At 29.7% G+C, this 17,845-nt stretch overlaps 2 protein-coding genes across 5 annotated transcripts in view; one reads left to right on the top strand and one right to left on the bottom strand.

Moving 5' to 3' along the window:
• LOC132918456 (uncharacterized protein CG43427) overlaps positions 1–6,060 on the top strand; it is a 48,517-nt gene extending 42,457 nt beyond the window's left edge. For 3 of the 4 annotated variants that reach the window (XM_060979866.1, XM_060979791.1, XM_060979719.1), the window contains exons 6-14: positions 810–923; positions 1,003–1,114; positions 1,202–1,323; positions 1,755–1,908; positions 2,716–2,912; positions 4,034–4,089; positions 4,642–4,750; positions 4,835–5,040; positions 5,409–6,060. In XM_060979866.1, coding sequence (XP_060835849.1) covers positions 810–923; positions 1,003–1,114; positions 1,202–1,323; positions 1,755–1,908; positions 2,716–2,912; positions 4,034–4,089; positions 4,642–4,750; positions 4,835–5,040; positions 5,409–5,706 — 1,368 coding nt within the window. In that variant the 3' untranslated portion in view covers positions 5,707–6,060. The remainder of the gene's footprint in view (positions 1–809; positions 924–1,002; positions 1,115–1,201; positions 1,324–1,754; positions 1,909–2,715; positions 2,913–4,033; positions 4,090–4,641; positions 4,751–4,834; positions 5,041–5,408) is intronic. The other variant, XM_060979949.1, reaches the window with a different exon arrangement.
• On the bottom strand, positions 5,841–9,107 carry LOC132918645 (CCR4-NOT transcription complex subunit 10). The gene is made up of 12 exons (XM_060980075.1): positions 8,650–9,107; positions 8,417–8,567; positions 8,158–8,351; positions 7,955–8,083; positions 7,776–7,879; positions 7,560–7,711; positions 7,278–7,483; positions 7,103–7,215; positions 6,772–7,035; positions 6,468–6,711; positions 6,259–6,337; positions 5,841–6,182 (listed from the first exon to the last, which is right to left on the bottom strand). Exons 1-12 carry the CDS (start codon positions 8,905–8,907, stop codon positions 6,124–6,126), a joined length of 1,953 nt encoding a protein of 650 aa, XP_060836058.1. The 5' UTR covers positions 8,908–9,107; the 3' UTR covers positions 5,841–6,123.
• Between the last annotated feature and the right edge of the window lie 8,738 nt (positions 9,108–17,845).

Below are 17,845 nucleotides of genomic sequence, written 5' to 3'. Positions count from 1 at the left end.
ATACATAAGAATTAAACTTGCTCCGGTATTTCTATACTGCAGCTTGTAGGATAGATTAGGTTAGGTATAAAATCAGCGATATTCATCTCAAAGAAAAAACAGATTTACAACACCATGTAATATATACATACCCATACTATTATGCACTTTGTTATTTCAATTTATGCGACGTATAACAAGAATATCAATATTATTTTTTATTATTGTTAGCCTGTATAGCATACAGAGTATATACCTGTATATTTTACTATACTTATACATTTTTTTTACCTTTTCGATGCAAATAATTGTATTATTGGCAGATGTGGACCATGTTATTTCTATAATAAGGAAACCGCGAATCACAGGAGCTTGGAAACTGCTAGTTTAACATTTTAATATAGGTACCTATCTAATGACGCACGTGCTTTGTAACTACATATATAATATAGGAACTATCTATGTTTAACCAAAACCTCCACTCGAGTTTCTTATATATTTCAATACTTTATGCGGTGAATAATATTATAATACACCGCATCACGCGGTTTAACGGAACGATTACACGATTTGATCGCAAACCGTAATGTCCCTCGATCGTTTGGATTATATTATTTTAACCACAAATTTATAAGGCTTAGCATATTTTGTAGATCAGTAATAATTTGAAATTATATACATAATAGGTTCGCTCGAATTGTGCTCTCACAATAGACTGTAGTGATTTATTATTTTTCTTTTTTTTTTTATGATTGAGTGAATTCTTAACCACTTTTTTATTTAGCGTATTTAAACCGACTTTTGACTAATATCGATGATGTCTTTTTCAGGTACTTGAATTGACTCCCGTCAATGCACTGGAACCACCCAAAGAGAAACCACCTCCACCACCTGTAGACGCATATCCTGACGATGATAGTCAGGTACAACTTCCGCTGGAACCCGTAAGTATTAATTATTATTTATTACCTATAATTAATATATATGGTACTGAATGCGATATGTTATTATTGCGACACATAGGCCATGGACATCTTGGAGTCAGCCAAACGCATAAAGAAAGAAATGTGGATGAAACGTTCCAGTTTCCTTGGTCTGGAAGAATACACGAACGGTAATGCCAGCTACGAGCATGGTAAGTCTTCGATAAAACGATTTAGATATAAACAATCACACTTACAATTCCACAACTTATGCTTATGCTGTATATTATGTATTATAGATTTGGAAAATTTGAAGTCCAAACCCCCCGATTTATCGTTGTTTCTGGAAGAGGAGCGTCGACTAGAAAAACTTTTGTACAACCAGAACAAACCCGAACGGCAACCACATGATACCACCAGGGTTAGTGAAATTTGCTGTATTCAATACTTTATATCATACCATAAACGATAATATTCAATACACAATATGCAGAATGTTTCAAGGTTTTCCGTGCAACATTACAATAAAACCAAAAATAAAACCATAGAATCCATTTTTTAATAAAATAAAAATTCAAGGACTTATTAATTAAATATCTAATTTAAAGGTATCGTACGTAACTACTTTTAAAAATCCCGCATTTGAAAAACGTTAAATTGGTTTTTGATTTCCACTTACTAGCATGTGCAGTTCTTTCTCGAAGTTTATAACGAAAACGTGAAACCTTCAGGAAATATCCTTTATAGTGCCGTGCATATTATGTCGTAATCGTGGTTATCTTGACATTCATGTTTGCCATATATATTATATACTATAACATTTTGTCTGAGTAGAAAATTACGACGTTGCAGATTTACGAGAACGTCAACAATATTCCGTCACAGAACGTGTATGTAGACGACGGTGGCGACAGCGAGAGTAGTCAATATATGAGAGACATATTACAAGTAGAAGAACAGAGTCGATGTAATCAGTTGAAGAATAAAGCAGCTCAAAATAATATAGGTAAACGATGGTTTAAACACTTTAAACGACTTCACCCGTATATTACAACTCTTCCGATATCATCTGGTATTGACAACAAAATATTTTTTGTACTTACTATAATAACCCCCCGGGATTAAAAACGCAACGGATAGGACAATATTAAATACAATTAATACAAAATTACAAATAGCCTGTTTAGAAAAAGATAAGTAATATTAGCATTATTTTTTTATAAATTGTAATAAAATGTCATTACTTGACAATGATTGCCAAGTGCCACGAGTCAATAATAAATAATAATATATGTAGGTAGAAGGAGTAATTTTGTCTGAAAAAATGTACTCTATTAGAATAATTATCTCGTCTTATAAAATTTATTTTGATTTTTTTTTTAAGTATAGAGAGAAATATTTTATAGCCCTAATTGAACTCTGTTCACCAATCTTATAACCTTAAATTTTAAACTATTATTTAAAATAAAATAAAACTATCGGAGTTCGATGTCAAAAGTCTTCTTCTTTCGCATAAAAAACATTTATCATAATCCGAAAATTCTACGAAACCTGAGTTCCTGTGTAATCATTTTAATATAATATACCATACCTACCCCCCCCCCCAACCACAACCCAATCGTCTCGGGCAGTATATTAGTGGACAATTATCATAATTAAAATGGCAATGGTAATAATTTTTTAAACTGGCCGTTATTCAATTTTTTTTTTTTTTAATTGTATCTGTGTGCTATCTGTTGGTTTTTAACCCAAGATTTTTTATAAATATAATATTCGACATGATGAAACATATTAATTGTTTGGTTTGTTGTAGGTGAAAAATTAGTGAAAAAATTAAAAGAACTCGAAGAGGACCTAAATAATCAAGAGTGCGCTCGGGTAGGATCGGCTCACTGGTTGCCGCCGCCCACCCGCCACTCAATGCAAGACATCTCATCATCTGCTTCTGTCACGAACGCCGGACCACAGCCACCGACACTGGACCATACTCAGTCCATGCCAAACTTGGAGGTGAGCTTCGTTTGATAATATTTTAGTTTGCTCTGAACTTTTTTCGCCCGTCTATAAATTACTCCTAATCGCTTAGAGAGTCAGAGTTTTCCATAGAATTATAATTCTTATAACGACTGTTGGCTTGTTAATTAACACCCTAAAAAGTATACATATTATACAAAGGTAATATGTTCATGTCCTCATGTTTATTTAACATTTACTCCTCTAGTCCTCTACCAGTCTTTTACCATGTTGAACTTTATAACTAACTCAAAACCATTTAAATATTTGATGAAAATGAAAAATAAGGTGCTATACATTAATCTATTACAGTTTTCTAAAATTATATGTATAATAAAACTTATTACTATATTAGTTGTAAAGAATATTTATGTCTGAGACATACCACTGTGTAATATAGATACGTAATATACTAATATCATAACAATTAATAATTATATGAGTTATAGAGTAGGTATAGAGTTATATAATAATAACCTAACTGCATTTTTTAAGTTGATACACATTTTCAGTGTCGTTGAAATTATTTTTTTATTTTGAATTTACTAACTAAAGCTGACCCACCCAAGTTAGGTTAGGTTTATCGGCTTAGGTTATTTAATAAAAAAGTCTCTGTGCAATTATTATGATTTAAAAAATGTAATTTAATGACATATAATATGTATGTACACAAATATATACAGTAAAGTATAAATATTTCATGATAAATTACTTATCTACATATTATAATATTACTATATAATATATTAAGTACATTGGAGCCCCCACAAAAATACATTTTTAAATTTCCACCTTGTAACGTATAATAACTTACTATACCTAGCGTTTAAAAATTTGTTTTATTTTTCAAATATTTATAAATTGGATTCTATTTTGGGAGAAAATAATTTTTATCCTTTACCTTCTATTTCAACCACGAAAAAATTAAATATATTTTTTTTTGAAGATATTCAATAAATGAAACAACTTAAGTAAGTATACTCTGAGGATTTATTCCACTTACTTGTGTAGTTATGTAACTTTGTATTTTATCTATGATAATGGATATAAATATGTTAATTGCTTAAAAAATATTAAATACTTAATCATTAATCGTTGTCACGTTTGTGCATTTTCAGCAACAGCAGCCTGTTCATAGCACCAGTCAACACCATCAACCCGAAGATTTTACATGGTGTGTATCATTTTCGTATTATTTTAAGTTTTATACCTATTGATTAATTTAATACCTAAATGCATCTCATAACTTAATACTTATACAACGTGAACACGATACGTGTGTGTAAAAAAAGGTAGGTAGGAATACTAATTTCTTCTCTCTTTTGGCTATTTTCACGTCGAGTATTTCACATATTATTTACACGATATTCAACACCTACCTTTGACAAATTTTGTTTGGTTCTTACCTCGCAATAAAAAGCAAACAACCCACGGTGCCACAGTGGTGACGAATTAAACGAAAAAAAAAAATATATAAAATAAATATATCATATGCGCGCTGTAGTCGTGCGTTGTCTTGTTCGAATACTTCTAGTTGAAGTGCGGTGGGTGTTTGTTAATTTATTAATCACAATTTGGTGATCACACTTGTGGCGCGTTGCAATCATATAGGACCAGGACCACGCTCACACGCATGAAATTAAATATTCATAATAATAAACGTACACTATTCATTATACTGTTTAAATCGAATCCGTGTGTTTAACAAATTATGATCATATTTTAGGTCTTCTCAGAACGGTTGTCCTAGACCAGTCCAGCAGAACGTCTACGCCAAAAGAAAGCCGATTAATAGTCAGTCAGAAAAATATAATTACCAACATTGGCTTATTCAAGTAAGTCGAATCAAATTTTGTAACATAAACTATCTGCAGTGTTCGTACGATTTATATTGTTATGCATTATAACTTTGCTTTTAGGAAGCAGAACACCGTCGTCTAGTCGACCGGTGTAATCGTCAAGTGCCGCCCGGCGCAATTGCATCAAACCAACCACGATCGCGTACCAGGCCGGCTCTGCCGCCTCCACCACCGCCGGCACACAACAAAAAACCTTTGCCCGACTCAGTCATTAATACCTTGACTCAGCGCGTGCAAGACCGTCTATCATTCAACGATTTTCATAGGTGATTATTCACTAAAATTCCGTTTAATGTTATTAAAAATGTATTTTATCAAGCTCCATCTGAATTTCTAGAATTTTTATAACTTTCTTGAATGTTTGATACTAAATTTAAGTATTTAAATATTATGTAAAAAGTTAGAACAAAAGAATTTAAAAAAACATTCCTTGTCCAATGTTGTTCATCATTCTTGAGTTATTAAGCTTTAAAAATGTATCTTAATTTCTAAGTTTATATTCGGAAATACGCACACACACACATAATTGAAATTCAGAAGGGGTCAGCATAATGTACATATTCTAATTTTGTCTCTAAAATGACATGAGAACACTTGATTTGATAATGGATTCTGTCGGGTGTAACTTTTATAGACACGATCACATCACCAGTGATGCTGCTCCACAAGAATCGATGTTGAGCGTCAGTGGCAAGAAGAAGTGTTCGCACTGCGCAGTGGAACTTGGCCGAGGCGCCGCCATGATCATTGAGAGCCTGCAGTTGTTTTATCACATTGAGTGCTTTAAGTGTTGCGTTTGCTGCGTGCAGTTGGGCGACGGCTTAATGGGAACTGACGTACGGGTCAGGAACAAAAAGTTGCATTGTCACAATTGTTTTTCGAGTGATGATGGTACGTCTTGTTTGTTAAATGTTAATCACACCTACTTTTAATAAATCAGTAATCAAGTGGTCGCCGTGATTATAATATTTTGCCATTGATGTGTTTGCAGGAGTAAAATTCAGTTGCGTATAGGAAGTACGTTAAGTGAAATAGTATTAAAACATATAAAATACGAATTCAAGTGTTAAATTTTTAAAAATATTTTATTTAATATGTATAATGTAATATTATATAATATTATAAAGAGAACGAAGGAGAGAGAGAGAGTAAAATTGTATTTTGTTGTTGTTGTGTTTTTTTTTTTTTTTTTTAATTAATGTAAACAATTTATTTTTTAAATTTTTATTGATATCTATACTATCATATACTTACATATATAAAATAAAATATAATACATGCAAGTATGTTATTGTTGTTATAAGTATTAATATAATGTAATTTTATAGTAACTTAACATTTTATTTTACCTATCGTTTTGCTTGTGGACAATTTTGTTTTATTAAGGTTATTGCAATTTCTTTTTGGCCTGGAACAGATATTAAGAAAATATTTAAGAAAAAATTTAAATGAAATTTACCTTGAATAGTTTTATATTTTCTTACCTAATCGTAAGTGAATATATAGAGCCAAAATGACAACATGAACTGGTACTGAAACATGTTCGATTTTTGACAGCCATATCTAAAAGGGTCACAATGTTATACTTATTAATAAAATAATAATCTTCAAACAAGTTATACTCAAAATATTTTTAAAATAAGAAAAAGTTGATTTTTATATTTGTTTGAATTAAATTTAATACTGATCTTACTTGTTTAAGTAATTCTCCAGCTTTATCAAGGTCACCCCTTAGTGTTAACGCTACCGCTAAGTTATAATAAAGAACAGCCTTGGCAGATTTCTGTTTGTCCGGCTTCCATTGTTCAGTTTTAAGCTGTTCGTGTATTTCTGGTTCAATATCATCAAAAGCATTGGACTCTTTCAACATATCTATTGCTTCATTTGGTTTATCTGACAATATTAGTGCTTCAGCTGCATATAAATGACCTAAAAATCTATAAATAAAAAACATAATAGTTTGTAAGATAACAAACAATAATATTATACTGACTTACTTATGAACTTTGTTAATTTTGTCAGACTTAAGTAACTCTTGTGAATATTTCAATGCAACCACTGGATCTCCTAGACATAAGGCTATATATGCTCCAGCTGATTGAATACAGCCAAAAAGATAGTCTTTGTGAGGTGTGTTTATGGGTGTGTGAGAAGGTGAACAGTCAATAGTATCGTTTTGAATTAATAAAACTGCATTACGAACACACAGTGAGCCAAATTCAAGACTTGGCATTGGAATGGATGCCGAAACTGCTTCACAACTATAACATTTGAAAATAATTAAGGTTAAAAATGTTGAAACATACAACAATTTGTTTGTAAGCTAACCTGTATTTTGTGTCTGGAAACAACTGTGACTTCAAAATAATTTTTCTGTGTTTACCAGAGCCAACAACACCTTCAATATAAGGTTTCTTGAAATCAAAATCTCTGTCATTGCTCTAAAATCAAAGAATATACGTGGCATTTCCATACTTTATGGTTTAATTTAACGCCAACTAACTTTTTTATGAGTCATAATACAACATTCCGCTAATCTTAACCAAAGCCTAGGATTCATGTGATAAGTTTGTACAGCTTCAATTAGACAGTCAAATGCTTCTTCGGGTTTTCGAGCATGTAATAGACTTATGCCCAAATTGAACATAAGCTCAGTTTTAATACTTGCACCAATTATATGAAGTGGTTGACCTGATAAACTACCTTCAGCTACTCAAGATCAAATATTTATTATTGAATAAATAATTTAACGATTACAATATTTATTATTGGTTTTGCTTCATACCTTGAATAGGCTTTGTAACATCAACGATATTTTTTTGGTGTTGGACAATTGCTTTGTAAATAGATGTGAATGACAAGGTAGGTTTTTTAGCATAATGGTACAAACAAGCTACATTATTATTTATTAAAACTGAAGAACACTCTCCAGTCTCTCTGTAATAGAAATGTTGATGAACAATAAAATTACACTTAAATTTATAATGTAAGAAATTCTTACATAAAATCGTCTTTCACAGGAATTTCTTTTAAAATGTTAAGTGCTTCTTTATGATTGCCACGAAGATATTCTAATTTTCCTATTAAAAACATTGTAATTGAGTCCTGAAAAGGTATATAAAATAATTTGTTAATAAATTTTTTTTATTTATTTATAAAAATAATAAATTAATACACTACTTGTTTTTCTTTGATTGTATTTAATTGTTGACAACATTCATCAAATAAATTTAGCTCCATAAGAGACCTAACTCGATACTGAATAAGACTGACTCGAAATGCATCAGTAGCAGCATCTAAATTGGCTTTCTACAGAATTGGAATAATTAATTAACCTTTGGAAATTTGAGTTATTTATAACTCAGTCATATTATATATTATACTTTTTCTGTTTTCTCTGCTTCGGTATGAATTGGACCTCCTTGATCTGCACTACCAGTTAATATGTTAGTGGCATTATCTGTTGATACAAATTGACTTTCAATATAAGTAATCAATTTCAGTGCTTCTGCAGGTTTATTAGTGTCTATATGTAACTGGACTATCAGCAGGCATACTTTATGAGCCAAACTTTCCTCTATAACAAGTTAAATATTGATTACATGTGAACATAATTTAATATCGTATACAATAAATGATTACCTAGTGATTCAATAAATGAGTAAACTTTATTTATCATAGCCAGTGCTTTGGTATAATGTTTCAAGTGGTATAAAAATACAGCATAGTTGTAATAGTAAATGCAGTTTTCAACGTCTTCTAAAGAATCCAATAGTTCTAGATTTAATTCCACCTATAAACAATGACATTATTGAAAAACAAATTAAAAGACGAGGTACCTCATATAATTAAATGGTAATATTATAACAAGTTACCTGCTTACAGACATCTATAAATGACTTCTGAAATTTGTCAGCAGTACATAGACCGCTTTCGTAGAACTCAACGATGGCCTTGTTGAGCAGTACTTTGGGGTCATTGGGCCTCGAATCTTCGATTCGTTGCAGATGTTCTAAGCAAGATTTGTAATTTTTTTTTTCATACTCGGCCAATGCTTGCTGAGCCCAATCGCGTTCTTGATCTGTTATATTGGCAGCAGTCCCTTTGCCGTTCGATTCTTGTTTGTCGGACATTCTTTTCGCTTGTCGTGTTATTTGGTACTGTGTAAAACAAATTATACACTTACGATATAGACTTCAAAGCAGTAGAACAGTCGTGTTATGAACCTTATTTAAATATCAGTATTTATTTTAACGTTTCAAACGTTTCAAATTATGATCACAATCTATTACTATTTACTATTAGATTGACAATATTGTTTTGTCTTTAATCAAACAACATTGTTATCATAACAATATAAACAACTTTATTATTGAAATCATGGTCGAAGATAGTACAGTTGTACGGTTAGGGTTTTAACCAAGGTTTAAACCACAGAACAATAACAATGTTGTTTCTATTAGCGTAGTACGTGGCGCGCTCTAACCGTTTTCATAGAAAAGAGAATGTGATTCCTCTTCGGCTCATCCATAATGTTTCAATACCACAAAAACTACAAAGTAGAATATTTAGGTAGGTAATCTGTTCTGTTCAAAAACACTACAATGGAATCTCGATAAATCGAAAACCTTGATAAATCAAATCGCAAAATAAATGCCATTTTCTTGCGAAAACCACTCGAAAGAAAAACTGTAGATAACTTGAACATTCTGAGGTTTAATCTCTTTTCTGTAATTCTGAGCACGATCATTGCAATTCGTGTGTGCCGCGGCAATATTATGTTATATTATCTAGATGAGTCTTATTTTAATTGTGATTAGCGTAGGCGCGCGTACACCGTGGACCAGTGTTTCTCAACCGGTGTGTCACCGGGTAAGTCCAAACGTGTCGCGGGAAGAACTAATATTAAATGAAACAAAATGTACACGAAGTATGAACAATTTTAATAGTGTGTCGCCATAATAAAAAGGTTGAGAAACACTGCCGTAGACGCACAGAAACGCAGGGTAAATTACCGAAAAAAAATTGAACCAACTTACCGTAATAATTATGGTAAAATAAATTTATTTTATAACAATATCAATAGGTATACCATGAAACATAGGTACTTAATAACATAAGTGCTGACGACAAGTCGTCACCGCTCAGCATCGTTTTTCGTATATATTGAGAAATCATTAAATTCAAATTTGACGAGTGTCAACTAAAAAATAAAATTTAACTTTTAAAATATAATGTTATAAGTTATAACCAATATATGTTATATATCTGTGTTTATAAAACTTATAAGCTTTATAAGTATAATCTATGTAAACATCATTTGTTTCATAGCAATACGAGTGTATATTTAAAATATATTGGTGCATATTTTGCATATTTGATAATTTTTCATTTTTAAGTGCTTACCTATTTGACAATTATTTATATAAAAGTGTAAGTTTTATCATTTTATAAATATAAACTTAATTTAAAATAGATTTTCTGAACCTGAAAAATTATTATTTAGTAGGTAGGTATAATGGGTTTTATTTATATAAAATAAATATTCTAAAATTAGTGTTTGTGTTTTTCTCACTGATCACTTGAATTGTTACTTATCCGTTATCGGTACACAGCAAGTGTGATTCGAAGAAAATAAATCGGAAAATAAAAATAATAATAAACAATTTCTAATTTTGGCAATTTTGCAAATATTATCTAGATATTAATAAAATAAAAAGATTTTATTCAATACTATGATTTTGATTTTTTTTCAATGCATATTTGAATAGCATATTTAGTGGTTCTTTAGAGCCATTTTAAGGTTTTTTAGAAAATGAAGGTTATAATAATAATACACATAATATCTGTTTAATTCGTCCATTTATTTTAGATTCTGAACGGAGTGATGAATGTATTGATTTTACAATGATGTGTGTTTTTATTTTATTTTTATTTTTATGTCTGTCATCATGTTTTGGAGTAGTAATAATGCTTCGATTTTTGACTTCAGCCTCTCTTTGAATAGGAAAATTCATCTAGTTGGTACTTTGGGGGGTCAAATATTTCCAGTAGTTTTTAAAAGCGTCGGGAAAAATCCTAAAAAAATAACGGAAAAACGGGAATTTTTACGCATAACCATTTTTTGACAAAATCGATTTTTTGATTTTGCTGTTACTCAAAAACGAATCATTGTAAATACTTGAAATTTTCACCAAATGTTTATATAGTTATCTATTTATGATTAAATTTTCAAAATATTTTGACCTTTTTTAAGCTACTTATAGACAATTTAAATTTTCGACTTTTCTAAGTTTTTTTTCTTAAAATGCCAATAAAAAAAATTTGGCTATCCAAAAAATCTTTAAAATTTAATACAATGTTTATTATAAGTTGTACCTATCGTAGTAAAAAATCAAAAATCGTTAGTCACAATTTTTGTTTATAACTTTTTAAAGTTCAAATGTTTACGAAATATATCAAAATTGAGAAAATTTGCAAGGAATTTTGAAGTTGAAAATTCATAAAATTTTTGTGATTTATACTTAAGGTTCAAAAATCCAATACAAGGTTATGCATAAGTTTTCCTACAAGTAACTGTAAAAAAAACTTCCAGCGTCAATATAGAAAACATTTTATGAGCGTATGCAATTTAATTTTTTACGAAATCGCGTAAAATAACGATATATTACAATTTAAATATAGGTAATAATATAATATATCCAACTAATTATCATTGACTGACAAATCATATCCGTTCAGAATCGTTTTTCGTATACAATGATACCCGTCATTGCATTCAAATTTAACACATCCATTATGGTGATCAGTGACCTACATCTCTACTATACAGCAGAGCGATACCCACTTGCCCACTTTTTTTTTTATAAGTATTGTGTATTAACTATTATTGAAGTAAAAATGTATAACAAATTTTTTTATATAAACTAATCTATTTATTTCATTACTTTTATTTTTGTCCATTTCTGTTTTTATGTATAATATATTTCCTTATTTTAGATTTAAGATTTTGTAGTTTCTCTGTACTTCAAAATTTTACATATGTTTGAATTTGTACTTCTTTTAATACATTCATGAATTGAAAGATGTTTGGAAGTGCGGAATAGAAGCAATTATTTCACTTGCTGTTATTATTATTTATTATAAATATTATTATATTGTATTTCGTCTTTTTCGAAAGTGTATTATCTAGAATATCGGGAAACGATTCGGATGATGTGTGTTGCTTGGAGTGTCGGGAACCAATTCGGATGCACCGCATTATTAGCATTTATTTTAAATTATAATATAAAATATGAAAAAATAGTTTACGTTTTATCATTGATTATTAAAACTTAGTATTTATAATCAATGGTTTTATATTATGTCTATAGCCAACAATCAACATACGTTAATAAGAAATAATGCAAATTACTGAAATACTATAAGTATAAGGGTATATAGCCAGTGGCGTAGCAAGGGTATGACAAAAGGTGCCTACAAGTATTTTTATTTTACCTTCAAAACGACAATTTTTTCATTATATGCATTTTTAAATGTGTATGGTTTCATTTATTTATACACACTACGTGTGAATTTAATAATATTATGCAAATAGCATAAGGGAAATCCCAAATTATTTCATCAATGTTTTATTAAATATTGTTATTAATGAGTACACTGTGTACATTTGTCAGTTTGATTAATTGGTAAAAAGGCACTTTTTTCTAAGATACCAAGGGCGCTAACGAGTCTTCCTACGCCACTGCTAGTCTGCCAATATGTTATACCTATAATAAATTAATCACTCGAATATGATTTAAATTTTTTTTACTCGTGTTGATGTTATCCATCTAAAATAGATAACGATGAAATAGGTGTATGAATTGAAGAATGTGTGGCCGAGTAGTCCCAATTAGAAGTAGGCATTTTATAAAACTTTAGTTTGGATAATTAAGCGACGGTCCATTGAAGGCTTGAACATTGTGTATCACATTACTCGGCTTGTCCGGCGTACTGTACAGACAATTTGACTACATTTATGCGTAGAGGGTAGAGCAACACATTAATGATAATAATATATTATAATGTCCTGGGCTCAGTACTTATAGCATTTAAAATCAATAAAATCAACTTTAATTTGAACAAAAATATTTAATCAAAAAATAAAAAAACTTATTTTTACATGATAAAATAGATACTAGACATATTTTATAACTGTGCTAAAAACTAAAGTAGAAATAAGCAAAAATAATAAGAAAAACATATGTTAAATTTAATTAGATATTAAAAAAAAAAAAAATAGTGTACCTATATAAATAATTACCCATTTACCTCAGAAAATTGTTTTCAGGTACCTATTTTAGTTGTGTAGCTATTTTATACTTGTTGCAAAACGATATGTAAATGTTTTTATGACTAGGTACTTTGTTCTTTTTCTTAGGCAATTTGTTTTGGGAATTTTAGTATTGTCCACTACCTACTCATAAAAAGCTGGAAATATTTCTAAGTTTTTTTTATTTTAAACCAATTGAAATAACTCCAAGTTCCTAGGATATTCAACCAACCTAGTATTTTTAAGTTTTGGTAAATATGATTTATTGATAAATATTCTAAGTCCAATTACAGTTTCTGGTTCTGACTAGTATCAAGAAAGTGCGCGCACTAAATTTGAAGTACCTATTATGGTGTAACTACTAACTACCATTCGGTAAAAATTAAGAATCCCTGATAGCACATGTTGCCGTACTCTGATAATGTATGTCCCATGACTAATTCCTTTTGTCTGCATTATATGCAGCTGCATTTGTTTTGTTAAAGGTATTCTTTTAACGCATTTTGTTGTATAATTTATGCTGTTGATATTTAAATTACAAATATATGTGTATATATTTTGATAGTAATACCTACGTCCTATATGTTACAATAGAAAAAAAAATAATCTACATACATATTTATTCAATATCTTAAATAATCATTATTGTTTTTGGTATTAAAAACTGTAAAATTCATTATATAATTGACGTAAATTTAAATCCATATTTTGATAAAAATTATTTTGGACATAAGATTGTGCCATTTCCCCGTTCCAGTGAAAAAATATAGTTGGGATACACAAAAAAAATAAATAGTAGAGAAGCTTCGTCCCCCTGCCCACTCCCCCTAATAATTCGACCACTGAATTATATGATAGACATGTTAAAGGATAAAAACACATTAATATTATAATTAAATGATATGTTATATAAACATTATAAACTTATATATTATGATTGTCGACTGTCGTTATATTATTAAACGAGCAGCGATAATGTTTTATTTTTTATGCGGTAATACTGTATCTATAGGTATTTATAATCAATATATGGTATTATTAGACAGTAGACATGTCTTAAAATGGTGATTATTAATCGAGCACAACTCAGATACAACACATAGTAGTATAGTACCTAACATAAAGTAGCTAGAAATCGTTGTATTTTTAAAAATTGTAAAAATTTGATGTACCACAGAATAGATTAAATACCGGTAAATAGTGGTAGCCCGTAGGGATAATCTAAGTATAATTTTATTGATCGCGTTTAAGACAGAATATATATTAAATAAGTTTCGTGATCGTATAGGTAATATATATAAATATGATTTTTTCGAAATAAAATTACTCGATTATTATATTATCATTTATAATAGAACCTTTCATTTTCACGATGCCAAAAGTTTTATGCGGCGAACAATATCGTAGTTTCACGGTCTTTCGTCGTCATAGCACGCGTCAGGAATGCGAACGAAATAACTGCATCGACCGATGAAGATATGAAGATCTGTAATGAAATTCTTCTCGGGATTCCGACGCGTTTTATATTTTACCATTACAATACAATATATATATATACAGCAGCCACGTTTTCTCATCACTTAATATAATTTATGGACAGTTCGCATACAGCATAAAATATATAATATTTTGTACACCAAACTAATCGTTGATCTCACTATCTCTCTCGGTATATAATTCCACATACCTACTTTAGAGTGACGCAAATTGTTCGTAAACTTTTTTTTTTATTATTTCTGAATTTAGTGTGTTTATAACAACTATTAAACATTGAACATCGTACGAATGGTTAAAATAATTGACGAGCATTATATTATTAATTATCATACATCAATTAGTGGCTATAAATGCTATAACTGTGCCTATTTTTAGTAATTATATCTGCTTTTATGGAGTTGTATTGCATAATCATATACAATAAAAAAAGATCTACTATTTTTGACATAGAATTAGCAAATATCATGTGGAAATTTGTGAACTATGATTTTCAAATTTTGTCTGCAGACTGCAGAGCAAAAAATGATGTAATAATTTTAAAATCTATTTTCAAATCTAAAATATTGTTTAGGTTATTTTTCTAACCAGAAAAGACGACATTAAAGTTGAAAATACAAGTATACTTAATAGTTAATGCTCCAAAATGTGATGCCAGAAAAAAAAGTAGGTAATGTGTCATGTTATGGGTGTGTTAAATTTAAATTCAATGATATATCGTTTTATGCGAAAAACTATTCTGAGTGGAGACGGTCTGCCAGCCTATATCGCTAAGCATATAGGCGTAGAATAGAGAGGGCTAAGGGGGCTACATAGGGCCACTGCTACAGTACAAGTTTAATAAAATTAGTTAATTTTATTTGTCCAGTATTAATGATTATTTTACATTTGAGTGTGTATTATTTTTGTATATAATACATAACTATACATCATATATTATAAACCTATACTATGCATTTATTAGCTGTTATTCATATTATACTCACTAATCGGGATTTAAGGGTCACAAAGTGATTTATGTCCGACCGATTCGAACGTGGTGTTAATCATTTTCATCTGACAGTTTATAGCTAAGCCCAATGTCATAAAAATAATATAGAACATGAGGAATTATATTGCCAGAGAGATGGTGACAAAGGCCTTAAACCAAGTACCTAATATACGTATCGTAGTGCGCATTGTATACGTTTCGTCGGATGCGATTAGATACAAATTGGATTACGTTTTGTCGGTAACGGCTGACTAAACCGTCGTGATTTTTAATCATTATTATAGTATCATCATGGAATGCCGGGATACGTCCCTCGAAAAATGTCAGTGATATCAAATACATGCTGGTTACCGTGGTCATGATCTACATCGAACGTGTTCGCTAATAATCCAAAATATGTCTGTTCCAGAAGCTTTACGCGATACAAAACCGTACCTCGTGATCGACAAACAGTTTCATATAATAATATGTAGTTCGAGTGGTAGACGATGATCCATATCTTGAACGTCACGAACAACGAGGCTACTTCTTTCCAGATATAATTTATGTTTATATGAATACTACCTATCCGTCCAACAGTGCAGACCACTGACGTTCAATATCATCGAAATGGCGCACACGTACCATACGCAATAAATATCATCGCAATGTGGCAGACGTTTTGGCCACAATATTCAATAGTTCCGGGATCCAATATCTGATACATAAACCTGTAAGTTTTATTAATCTAATGTTGAAACATGGTTCTTCTTGTCCCAAATAATAATAGTACTATATTAAAATGTATAACTTTCGGTCGTTTGTTGACAAATATATAGGTACGCATCACATGCAATCCAATTTTCGTAATATTATACACAATATAGGAGGTACCCAGGTAAACTTTTAAAGAAAATTATGTTATCTTTGTTTCGTGTACATTTTACATACATTATAGTGGTATGTGTAACAATGTTATAAACAAACACTTATTTTTCACAGTTTACAATTTGTAACTTAAAAGTGATTTATAATACTTTTAGTCGATGATTTTTCACCGTTAATATTTATATTCCACATGGGTATGATTTTTTCAAATAAAATTTATTATAAAATACTTACAGGCGATTGATGGCAAAATACTGTGCACCACTTCAATCATTTGAATTTTGAATAGCTAATAGCCTGCTAATCGTATGAAATAAACTAAAATATATCACGTCATTGATTTATACAGGTTGTCTCCTCGACCTATTTTTGCATGTTGGTTAAAGGTTTAAAGTAATTATTTCTAAGAAATTGTATATCTATCAATTATTCCGTATTATTTTTACCTTAGATTTTCAGTATTGCTTATATGTTATTATGCCATATAGAAAACATTGTATTATGCAACTATAATTTTAATAATTATATACATATATGAACTATTTTACATTTGTGTAATATTAATAGGAATGAACTACTTTTGAACGGTTGATAAAGTTTTTAAAAATTCAACAAATCAAAAAAGGGATGCATGACATTTGCACCTGCAAATCGATTTTGGATTTTACGAGCTATGGTAGGTAGGGTATCGGTGTACATTTTGGAATTGTGGTTAAAAATGTGTACAAATTGTATAATAAATAATAATAAATATAATAATAAATTACTGATGTGGTTTTCGAGTTGAATTTCAAATTTGCTGGTGCCAGCGTCATGCACCTCCCAACCAAAAAACCTACCAAAAAGGGTTAACTAAAAAATAAATGGTCAATGTTGATGGATATAGTATCGTTATATACATGATATTTATTAGACCATAAATTATAATTTTAATTTTGTCAATAAAGTTGGTAAATAGAAAAATTAGAAAAACCAGCAGTCCGCTTAGAATCTAAGCCTTAGATAGATGATGTTTTTTATTTATTTATTATTTGTTCGGGCAAAGAGTATGAAATAATGTTACAAACGCGTAATTAGCTAGTTTATACTAATGGTTACTGGTAACCCTATTTATAAACAAAAAATGATTCAATTTTTGTGAAAACTAAATTCATGTGTGAGTAACTTGATATCAACTTATTGAAAAAATAAATTTAAAATACCACTAGTTTCAAGGAATCTATTGATATAACTTTAATTAAAATTGGTCTAATAGTTTCTAAGATTCTAAGATTTTCTAAGATTCAAACACACAAAATCTTACAATACACTGTAATATATACTGTATACACTCATGTGCTAGTATTCTGATTTAGTGTAAAATATTTATATTATTGCTTATTAGTGATGATATAAATTATACTTT

This window comes from Rhopalosiphum padi, chromosome 1 (assembly GCF_020882245.1).
Source record: "Rhopalosiphum padi isolate XX-2018 chromosome 1, ASM2088224v1, whole genome shotgun sequence".
In the NCBI taxonomy this organism is placed as follows: Eukaryota; Metazoa; Arthropoda; class Insecta; order Hemiptera; family Aphididae; genus Rhopalosiphum; species Rhopalosiphum padi.
The sequence above is the reverse complement of the archived record's forward strand: the minus strand, read 5'-3'. Positions and strand labels throughout refer to the sequence as shown.